Source organism: Hakea prostrata, chromosome 2 (genome assembly GCF_041222555.1).
Source record: "Hakea prostrata isolate BN-2017 chromosome 2, UWA_Hpros_2, whole genome shotgun sequence".
NCBI classification, from domain to species: domain Eukaryota; kingdom Viridiplantae; phylum Streptophyta; class Magnoliopsida; order Proteales; family Proteaceae; genus Hakea; species Hakea prostrata.
In genome coordinates, this window is record NC_142601.1 from 70,463,428 (window position 1) to 70,477,834 (window position 14,407).

At 36.2% G+C, this 14,407-nt stretch overlaps 1 protein-coding gene across 2 annotated transcripts; it reads left to right on the forward strand.

The window, feature by feature from the left end:
• The first annotated feature begins 1,850 nt into the window (after positions 1-1,850).
• LOC149026202 (gamma-glutamyl hydrolase 2-like) lies at positions 1,851-14,130 on the forward strand. 2 transcript variants are annotated; one of them, XM_089146455.1, is made up of 11 exons: positions 1,851-2,011; positions 2,105-2,511; positions 3,425-3,511; positions 4,124-4,213; positions 6,073-6,167; positions 8,626-8,686; positions 9,494-9,583; positions 9,683-9,745; positions 11,669-11,757; positions 13,066-13,158; positions 13,266-14,127. In XM_089146455.1, the coding sequence occupies exons 1-11, from the start codon at positions 1,984-1,986 to the stop codon at positions 13,297-13,299; spliced, it is 1,137 nt and encodes a 378-aa protein (XP_089002581.1). In that variant the 5' UTR covers positions 1,851-1,983; the 3' UTR covers positions 13,300-14,127. The 2 variants fall into 2 exon arrangements, with proteins under 2 accessions (XP_089002581.1, XP_089002580.1); XM_089146454.1 differs by lacking the exon at positions 1,851-2,011 and having other exon boundaries at positions 2,056-2,511; positions 13,266-14,130.
• The last annotated feature ends 277 nt before the right edge of the window (positions 14,131-14,407 follow it).

The window sequence follows — 14,407 nt, forward strand, 5'->3', positions numbered from 1 at the left end:
CAATTCGGCGAATTTAGCCTAGAAAAATGGAAAAATTCGTCTAGCTTGGTGGCTAACAAAATAAAAGAGGGGGGAAAACGATATTTGCTGATCTTCTAGCAAACTGGTGAAATACAAGCGAAAATGGTTGAAATTTCACAAAATCTTGTTGGTATTTTTCTCTTTTGTTCCAATTTTCGTATCAACGCTTTGTTACCCTTGTTGTCCCAGGCAAATGTCCCATTGTTCACTTGGATGTCAGCGTGCAACTTTCGACCAACTCACAAGTCATAACTCAAGTCGGTTATGGACTAACTTGAACACAAGAAATTTTTCAGCTGAGAAGTTGTTGCAACGATAGCCGGATTCCAAATAGGGTAGCTGGAAAACCGAAGTTGCAGACATTAAATGAAACTAAGAGGTGTTTAAAGAAGATAGGAGAGAGCAAGAGAGGGGTCGTCGTCGTGTTAAATTATTCCATCTAGCCTCTGAATCATTTCTAAAAATTGCTTCCATACAACTTATGAGATGAGATAGGGAGAGCTCAGAAGAAGAACTCTACCATGGCTTGAAGGGAAGAAGGAGAAGATGACAGAGGTAGCGGTAAGGAATAAGCTTGGAATGGTGAGTGAAGGATATACATCTCCTGCAAGATGGGCCTCTGCCTGGTGAATTTGCTTTGTTTGTTGAATCCCTATTATTAGTCTGCTTTTGGTGCCTTCTGGCTTCTATTGGGGGCCCTGGGGGCATTTGGGAAACTGGTCTTGAAATATCGGAATCTTGACAAAATTCGTCAAACCTTCGTTATGCCTTCAGCAAGAGTCAAATCTAGGACTTCTTTATTAAGAGGTATTGATCTTATCAACCGAACAACCTTGAAATAATCATTTTGTTGAATTTTCTTATCATTTAATTTCACTATAATTAAACACTTAATCCAATTTCATTCTCTCATATGCTTTATTTTTTTTTCCTCAGCTCCTATTTTTGTTCCCACAATAGAAAAAAAAATAATCCCCATTGTTTCTTGAAATTACTTAAAAAACAAGACACATGTCCCTCTAGAATCCATTTGTGTATTTTATAACGAATTTCAAGTTAAATTCTTATTTTCTCATTCCTCTCATGTTGTCTAGTCTCTCTCTCCATTTCTCACAAAAAGTAATCACTTCTCTCTGTCTATGAAAAAAAGCAGAAATGAGTGGAGAAAAAAAGAAAAGAAAATTATATATATAAATATATTTATTTGAGGTATTGATTTTTTACCAATTAGCACCACTCCAAGTCTCCAACTACATTTTTAGTTAATTCATATGCTAACATATACAGATTACATATCAGACAATGATGTTCTTACATTTATATCATCAATTTATTTTGTTGGGTACCGTATAAATTTTCCCTTATTGGTTTCCTTTTTTTAATCATTGATTTATAACCGTGTTTGTCACCTTCAAAGCATTTTTCTTGCAGGAATTCCACATGAAAGACAATACTAGTCAAAATAACCGAAAAAGCTTGGATCCTGTGCATTAAATGTGCAAGATCATCAAGCCGAAATTTTGGCCATAGGATCTGAAATTTCGGTTGAAATTTTGATCTCGACCGTTTAATTTTGACGGTTGAGATTGAAATTTCGACCGAAATTCCAATCCTACCGCCTGAAATGAATGGTTTGATGGTCCTGCACAATCGAGCAAGGGATAACCCACTAATTTCAACTCTCAATATGCGATTCCACGTGGCAATTAGGTGGCAATTGGATATTTGGATTCTCGAATCTGTAATCTCTCTTTTTTTTTTTTTTTCTGGAAAAAATGGATTTTTTATCAAAAGCTTACTTGTAAGCTAACCACACACGTGACAGCACAGTGCATTCTGACGTTCCAACTTCCAACTTGGAAGAGAAATGCAGGAGAAGATTTTCGTTCTTTGAGGTCTGATCACAAGATTCACAACTCAAGGACGATCTCTCTGGTCTTCTCCGTTTCTTGCGTGGTGTTGATGGTGTCTAACCCTAACTGCAGTACTAGTAATTTTACTTACTCATACTCATATATTCTGTTTTTACAGACAATGGATTTGCACTCTCGACTTTTTTGTAACTCTACTTCCGATTTCGCAGATAATCGCTGCGAAATGGCTAAAGACGACGATTCTCAATCTACTTCTACATCATCTTCTTTTTACTCTTCACGCTACTATGCGAGGATATGGAATTGTTTATGGATTCCTCTACTCATTTCTTCTTCTTCGAAAGAGCTGAATTATGCGAGGGCTCAAACAATTCTTCTACCTGGAGAGTCTAGACTCGATTCCTCCCGCTCGGCCTGCTGGTCATCGACTGATCCGACTCTTTATTCAAGGCCGATCATCGGAATTTTGAGCCATCCTGGTGATGGCGCGTCTGGAAGGCTTAACAATGATTCGAGTGCTTCATATATTGCTGCGTCGTATGTGAAGTTCGTAGAATCTGCTGGTGCTCGTGTTATTCCTCTTATCTACAATGAACCACGGGAAATCCTCTTCCAAGTTAGTATCTTGTTTACTATTCATGTCTTAAAGAGCTGAATTCTTCTGATATACCGTGGTGCTCCATTGCCGATTTCTGTCTGTAGCCCACTGCAAAATGGTTTCTAGACGTCCTGATGCTTCTAGATTCTCTAATTGTTGCTGTTTTTTTTTGTTTTTTTGGATGAAAAAGGAGCAAGTCTTCAATAGGTTACGATGGAGTTCAAATTACAAGTCATAGAAAGTGTTGTCAACTCCATTTGTACAAGAAGCATTAGCTATGTATGTAAAGCGGTTGCTAAGGTGTTGATCAATTTTTTAACTTTAAAAGCACAATTACCTTCCTATATCAGCTAATAGGGAAGCCCATTTCCTTGCAAAAGCTGCTCGTGTTTTAGGATTTCCCCGGGTTTGGTGGCTTTATTCATCTCAATGCTTTGTTGCCTTTGTTTTCCTGGGGAGGAAATTTTCCTCTGTCCTCTTTGCTTACTAAATTTCTCTCCTTTGATCCCCCAAAAAAAGGAAAAAAGAAAAGAAAAAGAAGATAGGTTAGCTATCTGCAAAAAGACTGGCATCAAATTCAACGGCGGTGCCCAAGCATGGGTACAGGAGACTAATATGTTTATCTGCTGGTGACTCGCTTGATGTTATATAATTGTAATATTTCTTAATATTGTTGCTTGAGCAAAAGAAGTTCTGTTCTTTTAGCTACTAGTAGCTTTTTGTAAAATTTCAGAAGAAAAAAGCTATTAATTGTTCTTGTAGAGATCATTTTTTCTTTAGCTTCTATTGATCAACATTGCAGGCTGCTTTCCTCTCTTGCTTTCTATCGAATATTTCTTTTTAAGAATGTTTAGCTCAATAAAGTCCTTTTTTTCCCTTCCCAAAAAGACAAGTTGTATGATTTTTTATGGACATTCCAATACTATTGCAGAAGCTCAATCTGGTCAATGGCGTGCTCTTTACTGGAGGATGGGCCAAAAGTGGTTTGTACTATGGGATTGTGCTGGAAGTTTTTGAGGTATTCATTCTACAAAATTAATGAAATCCATTATTCCTGATCAGCCCATCCACTTTGTTAAATTTCACCTGAAAAAGGGAACAAAAAGACCATGTGAAATGTTAGCCGAGTACATATTGATTATTGGATCAGTTCCATCAATTCACATCCAGAATTAACAATATGGATTAGGATTACTGATTTTTGTAACCTTGTATCATGTCCTGCACGCTCAGTTACTTAAATTGTTCCTTAAATTTTTTTTCCCCTGTCTTTATGTGTATTTATCTACTAATGCAAATAGAAAAGGGGTTAAAGTAAACTGTAGATTGAAATACATACATCTTATCGTACAGATGAAGAAGTTCCCAACCCACAAGTAAAGATTTTTCGGGTGCTTTTGATATTGACGCTATATAACATTGAATGGTGAAGAAAATAAAATTAGTGATCTAGCAAGATTAAACTCTACGACTCCCTGAAATGTGGCTACTCTCTTCCAAGAACCCCCCCCCTCCCTCTGTGGGTGGAGCAGAATATTGTACATGAATGGAAAAAGTACATGTGAATACTATCCTAGCATTTATGATCCCTCCTGAATTAAAAAGTACTCCTGTGTTTCTTCTTGTGCAGAAAATTTTAGAGAAAAACAACATGGGAGACCATTTTCCTTTGGTTGCAACTTGCTTAGGCTTCGAACTTCTAAGCATGATCATCAGCAAGGTAATCTATCCTGCTCAGATTTGTTTACATTCACTTTTGCAATAACTGACAGCTTTTTACCACTTGGTGCAGCGGGGAACTTTATACTCTGAAAGTCTCATCAGTTTAAGATGAAGAATGCTATGTGGAATATTTAAACATTAAGTCATAACTAGCATAAAAGAGTGCTGATGTAAATAGAGATTTGATATTGTAGGGTCTTCAAATTTAATCTACTTCTGGGAATGGGAATATTATGATCTTCTTTCCTAATCTTTGTGAGTTGCACCTATTACAAGTTTATATTTTATCCCTCCACCCACCACAAAGAACTAAACTTAGCTTTCAGATGCAAATATACTTAGACTGTCTATCTCTCAATCCCCAATGTACGCATTCTGGTGCCACAGAGAAACAAAGATGTCCTTTTTTCTTTTTGCAAATCCACCAAACTTGTTCTGACAATTATATAGACTGCTCTTTGTGCACAAATTGGAAAGTGATCTTTAACGGTCTTTAACGGATACAGTAGCAGGTAGCACCCCCCCCCCTCCTCTTTTAAAGGGGGAAAAAGGGGGGGGGGGGCAACATAGTTTTAGTAAAAATGTGAAAGAAAAAAAATAATAAAACATGTGTGTGGGCATATGATATTTGCAAATCATTGAGTAATGACTTGTAATGATATTAGGAGACATTATTTAACTTTTCTTTGTTTGCTGCTGTTTTGCTTTAAATCCATTGTAAATTGTTGTTCAGATGCAAGGGCGCATCTTCTGGTTCCATGCCATAGTGGTTATGCACTGTGCAAATTGAAGTTATTATTGAGGCAAAGGTTTCTCTTGACAAGCATGTCTATAAAAATAGGTGGACGGTCATACCTTCTTGTGCCATGATGGAAGGGTGATTCAGCCATTTTGACCATTTGATAGTTAGGACATGGTCTGGATTGACCACAACTAAAGCTCCAACCAAAATTCAATCATTTATTGTAGATTGGAAGATAATTTTACTATTATACCTACTTAAATAAGCAGCCCTGTGTGTGTCCATTCACCCTTCAGTTGACCAAGCATTTGGGTGCACTCTTTTTTCAGTCCTTGGCTTTTTAGTACTATATTTTCCTCATGACTAACTAGTGAGCTGAAACTTGATATGTGAGCTGGGGACCTTGGGGTCTAGCTGTCAAATTTTCAACCCTGTGGCAGAGGTAGGTTCTCATCTAGCTATCCATCTACTTGTGGCAGTTGAGGGAAACCTGACTCGTACACTGATAGTAATATTTTCCTAGGAAATAGGATGACCTTATGCTTTTCTCAACACATAACATGCTATGAGTCTTATGCCTTGTCTACTTGTTTGGTTGGTGCATTCCAATTCTAATGTATGAATCTGTCAGTGTACTCGTTGTCTCCAATACATGCAAAGTGTATACATGCTATTTGATTGTTACTTTATCTTCAAGTAAGATTGTAGGCTTGGACAGGTCGGGTATGCTGGGGACTCAGTGTAACCCCTACTTAAGCCTGGGCTACAACTCTAAAGCCCAATCATTGCTGGGTATGTGTTAGGGTTGTACTCCAGTGATAGTTTCGCTTTCTTTTTAACTCTTTTCCTGGTTCCGAACTTTTAAATTAAAATATGTAAATTTGATGCTATAACAACTAGGTCTATCAAAATCCAAGCATCCACTTTTTTTAATTTTTATTTATTTATCTTAGTTTATATTGTATTAAGAGTAAATTTATTTTGTTTAGGTTGATAACAATATACTTCTGCCATGAACTTTTTAAAGATCTTAGGATGGTTTCCATTTCTTTCATTAACAGATTATTTCAGTGGTTTTCTTCTGAAAACAAATTTTCTTTTGGCTGTGCTTTTAGGATGTTAACTTTCTTGAAAGATTTAATGCATTAAATCAGCCATCTACTCTTCAATTCACAGAAAACACAAAACTTGAAGGCACTGTGTTTCAAAGGTAAATATTTCTAAGATATATCTTATTTCCTTCTGGTGTAACTTTTTTTCTTTGTGTCCATTTGCTTTATCTGAGTGCCATTTTTTGTCCTTATCTCTATTGCAGTAGTACATCAACATGTTTGGATTTGACTACTGTTGGTCTAGCATTTTGTTTTCTTTCTTTTGGTCAACTGTATTGTCTTCATATATAAGTATGATAGAATAGATGACGTGTCTCTATCCATTGGGTGGACTGAGATAAAACCAAGAAAAAGTAACCATTTGTCATTCATTGTTCTTTGGAAACAAACATGACAGACTTTTGGAACTTGATTTGAATTTTGGATGCTGGAAAGCGAACAAATTTCCTAAGGATACCCTGTAGAGTCTAGTTGGCATTTTGACAAGAATGGCCAAAAGGTAAGAGGATGGGGTCTCATTTCACATGTTCAGAGACAGAGTGATGCATGATTTTCAGAATGCAACATGTGCTGCTTTAGTATGTTGGGGATGTTTAATCATTACTTGTAAGTGAATCAAGAGCGTGCTAATGCGTTTCAACTAGCCTAAGATATCTAGGGTTCAGAAAACCTAGGGATGTACAATTTAGAATTGGAGAACTTTGATTACTTAACAGAGACAAGTCTGATCTTAAGGAAACCCTTGTCAAGTGATCTGTTTAACAAGGAGAATAAATCCATTAAATTTTGATTAAATCCAATAGTCAGATGTTCAGATACTGAAGGAACTAGGATTCAAACCCTGAGAAATCAGTAGAATTGAAAGACAGGTTATGGGGTTTGAAATAAGAAATCAACACCATAACTGATAAATGATTTATCAGTGAACTGAAGTAGAAACCATATTTCCTGAAATGATAAAAAGTTTAGTTCAGGTTTTGAATCAGAATTGAAACTAGTAGAAATGAGAAATCTGAATATTAAACTTAAAATAGAAAGAGCACAATCTTAACCAACGGAATACTATTAGAAAAGCAGAAGTGAAGTGCAGATCAAAGAAAGTAGAAGAACTAAGCCTGCAAATCAATGGCCAAAATAAAAGAGGAAATACAGATAAAAAATTTCTGTAAAGCCTAACTTGGAAATTGGAATGCTCCAGGCCTTCCACTGAATCCACAAAAGTATAATGGTCTAAAATCCTTGGAACCAAGTATCACAAAACTTCTATTCATTCATCAAATTGTGGGGGTAGGGCCTAGCACCTCACATTCTAATATAAAATCTGTAAGAACAATTCAGGATAAACACAAAAGAAAGGCTAATACTTCCTGGACACGAAAAGAAATTCAAAAAAAAAAACAAAGACTAATGAACTCCTCCAGTTGCAGGCTATGATGGATGAGACCTTATACTGAGACTCTGCAAAAGAAGAGACAAGTGACTGAAAAACAGGACTGAGTGCTTGAGCTATTATTCTGGCCTAGAATTCTTCCTGCAGTGCCTATAACTGGGATTCTGCATCACCTACATTAAGCAATGAAGCAGTTAATGCTTAGTTTCTCACTACAGTAAAAATTGGTCCCAAGACCAAGCTGAATTTTAAAAATGAAACATAAACTTAAATATTTCCCTAGACATGGGGAAGAACAACTTCGGGGGGGGGGGATCTAGATATACGTAGATATCTGTATACCGTGCGTATATTACTAGTGATAGTTATTGCCATGGATCTCATTTGTATTTTAATATACTCGATTATATTAGTTGCCTTATTTACAAAAATAAGAAGAGGATATGTAAAAAGTTTTTCTCGTTTGGGCTTCAGGTGAGAAAATTCAGAACATAAGGATTGGTTGGGCTTGGTTTGGCTTGTCTTCGTAGCTGCCCTTGAATCCTGCCTTTGTGGCTGCTCCAGGTCTGATCCCCCAGTAGCGATGTTTTGGCAGTTTGCCAAGATTTAAAAGAAGAAAAAATGTTACAGAATAATAAAGAAAACTGCCCCCTGGACTCTGCTTGTGCAGAAGCCTTCAGCACTGGGTTCACTCTTCGCCCAGAGAATGGTAACTCCAAAAAGTCATCAACTATTGCATTCATTGACTTGACTATTAGAGAACCTGAGTATCAAACTTGCTGTTACACTCGCCCACACATTATTTGGCCTCTGTCCATAAATGCATTGGTAAATTGTCTCTTCAGTGCTCTGATAACACTTAACGGACTTAAAATAATAAATGGTAAGTTCAACGGACTTAAAATAATAAATGGTAAGTTCAGTGTTTGTTGGTTCCAAAACATGGATAAGATTGGATCTTCACTCCTCAAGGCAACCATGGATCTGCTTCAAAATGTTTAGTGATAGATGCAGCTTTGCCATGATGTAACAAGTGAATATTTGTAATATTAGGTTCGTTATACTCATGGATACTAATTTCAAACATTGTATCTGTAGTGGAACTGTATTCAAATTGTATTTTATTAGCTTCCCATACAATTTAATATGAAATTTTGATTGTGCAGATTCCCTTCAGAGTTACTTAAAAAATTAACTACAGATTGTATTGTCATGCAAAACCATCAGGTAAATTCTAAAACACTTCAGTGTACTCCTTTAGCTAGTTAGGTTGTGGCTTTTCTGGTCAGATATGAGAGAAAGTCAAAACCTGTAGGCAATCATACTCCACAGGAAATATTTTTCCACCATTGTACAATGGAACTAACAGAGCCACAAGAAAGTTGAAAGATTTATGACTGAATCATGAGCAGTGCTTTGTTTTTAGTTGATACTTGTAGCTTTATTATGCCACCCATCCCCTCTAAAAAATGCCATGTCCTTAATTTGAGGTATGGGATGCCCCCAGTCATTGGTTCAGATAAATCACCTGAATGGGCTTATTTCACTAGAGATAAGTTTTGGATTGGGTTTTATGGGGTTGGCCTTTTTCTAATGGATTTTTATTATATTAGGCTATTTATAGGCCTAAACCATGGGTAGGTAGGTATTTAGGAATTATGGCCTAATCTAAAAACATCCCTTTGGATGCGGCTCCTTGGGGGGGGGGGGGGGGAACACTGTTTCCAAATTCTGAACCTGCAACCAACAGGTCACAGTAGCGCAATTTGTTTATGTTCTATTCTTGTTTTAAATTCCATGAATTTTCTACTTCTTCAAATTACTTTACATCATTCCTGTCTGCCAAACCTGCAAGAGTTGTGAACTGTTACATTTATGGAATTTCTGCTGATCACTTTATTGGGTTCAGAAGCTGGGGTTGCATTAGACTTTCAAGTTTGGGGTTTTAGATGATTCAATGTCCTTATTTTTCGATAGTAGTTTTGCGTTGTTTTTATTTAAAGAATAACACCAAATTCATCTATGTGTGGGCAGTATGGTGTGTCACCTGAAAAGTTTCAAAAGAATCCTTATCTGTCCAGTTTTTTCAAAATCTTGACAACCAGCAGAGATGAAGATGATAAGGTGATGAAATTGGATGCTATTGTTTTCCTTTTATGTTAATCCTGGTAGTGTTGTTTTCCTTTATATGGATTCTCATTGTTGGAGCATGATTTATGCCAGGTCTATGTGTCAACTGTTCAAGCGCGGAACTATCCTGTGACTGGCTTCCAGTGGCATCCAGAGGTGATTCCTTAACTCCTTTGAGCGTGTACTTTGTGCATTTAGCCATGTATTTTTTTTTATTATGCTTTGGAATATTTTCAATGCTCACAGGAGCAGCAGTTTATCTTCCATCCCAGTTGATGAATCTAGGTGCAAGTTCCTCTGAAATCTAAATTCAATTACATAGTGCCCTTTTGCAAAACACTGTCTTTGGTATTTCTCTTTTTTTTGGGGCAACTTTTGGGTGAACAAGCAGAGCCAGTTGGTAGTATAATGTTATAATTCAGGTTTCATATCAGTATTCCAAGACATCCTTTTCTTCTCCTTTACTTATGAAATCGTTGACCCAAAAAAAAATAAAAAAATTCTTATGAAATATCTTGGGATTGTCGTATTGGTGGATTGCTCTCCATTAGAAATTTGATTTTGTACATAATTAGTGTAGGTGGATTCAATCTGATTTTCCTTGGCTTGGGTGGAAATAGCTGTGGGAAATAAGAGAATAAACTACGGAAAAATAGGAAGATGAATATTACTAGGAAGCAGTTGAATTTGCACCGAGTATATAATGATTTAGATTTAGTTGTATGGAAGGGTAGATTGATATACTATCTGTTTTATACCGTCTCCTGGGTTACATACTCAACTTGAAATGATTGAATGATATGCTATCCAAATTGGTTTACAGTAAATTTTAGATTGGAAAAAAAAAGGTTCAAATTGAAATTGGAAATTTGAGGGTTCTTACATCGGAATGCCCGAATTAGTGGAAAGATTTATGGGAGTTTGGAATGTTTGTACTGAGAGATCAAAATTTTTAACTGAACTGCAAATGTAAAATTAGTCTAAACATCCATTTTTACCTGAAAAACCAGAACATATCTTTAACTAAAGATGCTCTATGAAATCAAGTCATATAAATGGCAAAAACAAAATCACAACTCCTTTGTTATGTTCCTATAGCGGGGCTATGTTGAGCTCTAGCTTAGTTGAAAACTTGTGATTGTGAGGAGCTCTTTCGAACTTTGGTATCTGAGGGAACTTGTGTCCCAACGTAGTGTAGTACAATGAGAGCTCTTTCAAACTTTGGTATTTGACGGAACTTCTTGTCCCTACGTAGTATAGTACAATCAGAGCTCTTTCGAACTTTGGTATCTGAGGGAACTTGTGTCCCTACGTAGTGTAGTACAATGAGAGCTCTTTCGAACTTTGGTATCTGAGGGAACTTGTGTCCCTATGTAGTATAGTACAATCGAAGCTCTTTCGAACTTTGGTATTTGAGGGAACTTGTGTCCCTATGTAGTATAGTACAATCAAAGCTCTTTCGAACTTTGGTATCTGAGGGAACTTGTGTCCCTACATAGTGTAGTACAATCAGAGCTCTTTCAAGCTTTGGTATCTGAGGGAACTTGTGTCCCTACGTAGTGTAGTATTGGTATGTACATGATCATCTCCAAGAAATGAAACTCTCTGTGGAATCCCTGTTTTGTGAAGATACACCTACAATTAAAAATTTTCTATTAAGTACATGTAAACTTTTCAGGCTAATAGCTTTTCAGGTAGATGTGAAGTACCATTGTAAACTGCACATGATTTTTTTTCTTTTTCTGTTAAATCTTAATGAGTCTGATCTCCAAAGTAAGAATGAAAGGCTAATTTCGGAAATATCTAACCTTATATGCCTTTGATATCGAGGAATTAGCCTTCTGACTCGTGGATTCTTCACTGACCCCAATTGTCAAATTGTATCACTATGCTTAGACATCTGCAGAGTTCTGTTTTTATTGTTTGATATGTATTGGTCATTACACTCAAACTTGTAATCGCTGTTTCCCTTTTCTTTAAGTTTTTCTTAAACTGGCCAATATGCACTTGTTCAGCTTTGTCCTAGTTTCTTTCGACTTGGTATTGGACTGAATATTTTTTGAACTGAGCTTGATGCAGAAAAATGCATTTGAATGGGGCTCGTCAGTGATTCCACACACAGAAGATGCAGTTCAAGTGACTCAACAAGTTGCCAATTTTTTTGTGAGGTAGTGTCATAATGAATAATCTGAAATTATGACAAGATTAGTGTTGAAAGTATGTCTCTTTGAAATATATGGGTGTCACAGACTGTTCATATTATATATTTTGACATTCATTTTTCTTGTTAATCCCTTGTTTTTGTTACCCCCTCAAATTGAAGAATATCCAGAAACAATGTGCTGCTTGATTTTACTCACCCCCCAAAAAAAAGGTACTGCTTGCTTGGAGGCCGGATTGCCCCCCCCGACGGCTGTTGACCACGAATTACAGAGGGCCCACAGGGTTAGGGTGATGAGATTTTTTTAATGTTTTATTTATTTTTACTTATGGGGCCCACATAATTTGTGGTTGTAACGCTGTCGGGGAAGCACTGTCAGGGGAGATGATCCCCACTCGTTTGCTTGGACCATCCAGCTTATTGTGGGGTTCCCTAATCCCTAGGATGTCAAATGAATGACTCTCCTCTTCTTGCATGAGAAAGGAACTTCCCACTCCCTCTTCCTCTCCCTCTCCATGGTTAGTATTGGACCCATTTATGCATTCCTTATAAAAATAATTAGAGGACATGGGGGATGATTAAGGACATAACCTTTCATGTTATCTCGATATGTTAGTTCGTATTAATACTAGCAGTTTAAACACTAAGTCTCATGATGTGTCTAGATTGTTGTCCTTGCCTATAGACTGATTTCTTAAGTGGCATGGTCTTGGTGTCATTCGATCATTTCATCTGATAAATTCCCTAGTCATTTTTACTGGGAGCATCAATACAAGATTTTGTTCACTGCGGCCCATGGTTAGGCAACCAATTAAATAAATCTTTTAAGCTATAAGCTCCAATCTCCTATAGAATTTTCTCTGCTTATTTGACCTTACCTTACCTTGTCAATTGTGTCAGACTGATTGTTTGATTCTCAAGGCACAACTTTCTGGATTAACAAAAGATTCTTTTACTTAAATGTCTCATCATTGAGAATAAAATCAAGTATTTGCAATTTTCTGATGTGATGCAAACATAGAGTTCCCTTGCTTAAACATGGATCTGCAAAGCAATTACTACTTTTGGAACAAACATTTTATTAAAATTTCTCTGAGATTTTATAAAAAGCTCTAGATTATGGTTTCTAACTCTGAGAATTTTGGTTTGCCTGCCCAAACGAATTGACTGGGAATTTCTTTGCAGCTTACATTGAAGTCACTTCTTTCCTAGTTTCTGTTATTAAGTCCTGACATCTTATAGATATTGGCTGTTGAAGTTGGAAGTTGGTATTTCTGATGTTTCTCTTTTTTGTTTACAATTTATGGTTTTACAGTGAAGCAAGAAAGTCCTTAAACAGGCCACCTACGCGAAAGGTGCTCGCCAACCTCATTTACAATTACCGTCCCACTTACTGTGGAAAGGCTGGGTATGTCTATGGACTTTGAAACTGTGTCATGCAATTAAGTAGCATGCAGGTCATTTAATTAGTTTTGTTTTGTTTTGTTTTCTTGGCTGCTTCTTGTTTGGTTGCAGGAGTGGATTTGATGAAGTTTATATTTTCTCTTGATCTTGGACACCAAAGTGAATGCGGTCTGAATGTCAAATTGCCTGTGAAACTGTTGGACCGTGGAGAGCTTGGATAGCATCGAATGAGTATTAATGGCGGGGAAACTACAGGCTCTCATTAATGGTATCTATAATATCACCATCTCCTTTATATAAAAAGTGCCTTTGTACAAAAAATTATATATATATATATATATAAGCAATTTGATGTTATATATATACAAGCAACTGTTGCCTTACCTATTTTTATGTTATATTAATGTACATTGTTAAACATGATCATGCCACCTTAAGTTAGTGCTTAAGAACTTATTATGTTTGAGGTTACTCAAGGATCAGTTTTAATATTGTTAGCTTATCTTTGATAATGTTGTCTCTCATTCCTTTCAGACATTTCATTTTCCCTTCAATGAATTCGACATTTCATTTTCTTAATTGCCAGTTGTTCCATATTATCCATATTATTCATCATAATTGGTCGTATGAGAATTAATAAAAATGTCTTTGCATTCACAAAGATTCGACACCGGAACCTTGCATAAGCGAACCAAACTGCTTACCACTTGGACCAACCCCGTTTTAGGTGTGGGGAGGGCAAGAATCACACTTCTTTTCCTCTACTTGATTTTTTCTTTATCCTTTTTAATTTCCATTGTTGTTCCTATATAACAAAAAAGTAAAATCAACCATGTAATTTTTTGAAGTTTTCTTCTAAAAATAAAGCTCTTGTCCATTTAAAATCCACTTGTCTATTTTGTAATGAACTTATTTTCTCATTTCTCATCCCTGTAATTTTTAGAAATTTCTTCTAAAAATAAAGCTATTGTCCATTTAAAATCCATTTATGTATTTTGTAAGGGCCTATTTGGTTACGTGATCTCTGGATTCACAAATGGGAAATTTTTACCTGTTTGGTTGTGTGAATTCTTAGATTCATGAAATCTAAAGATTCACATTTTTACACTAAAAATGTGAATCTGTAGATTTATGGGTATGAGGTGAAATCCAGAGATTTTACCCCAATTATCAAAGTGTTAAACATTTGAACCATAATTCAATAAATATTTTTTTTAGGATAAATCTACAAATTTCATTCCAAAAATTTAAGC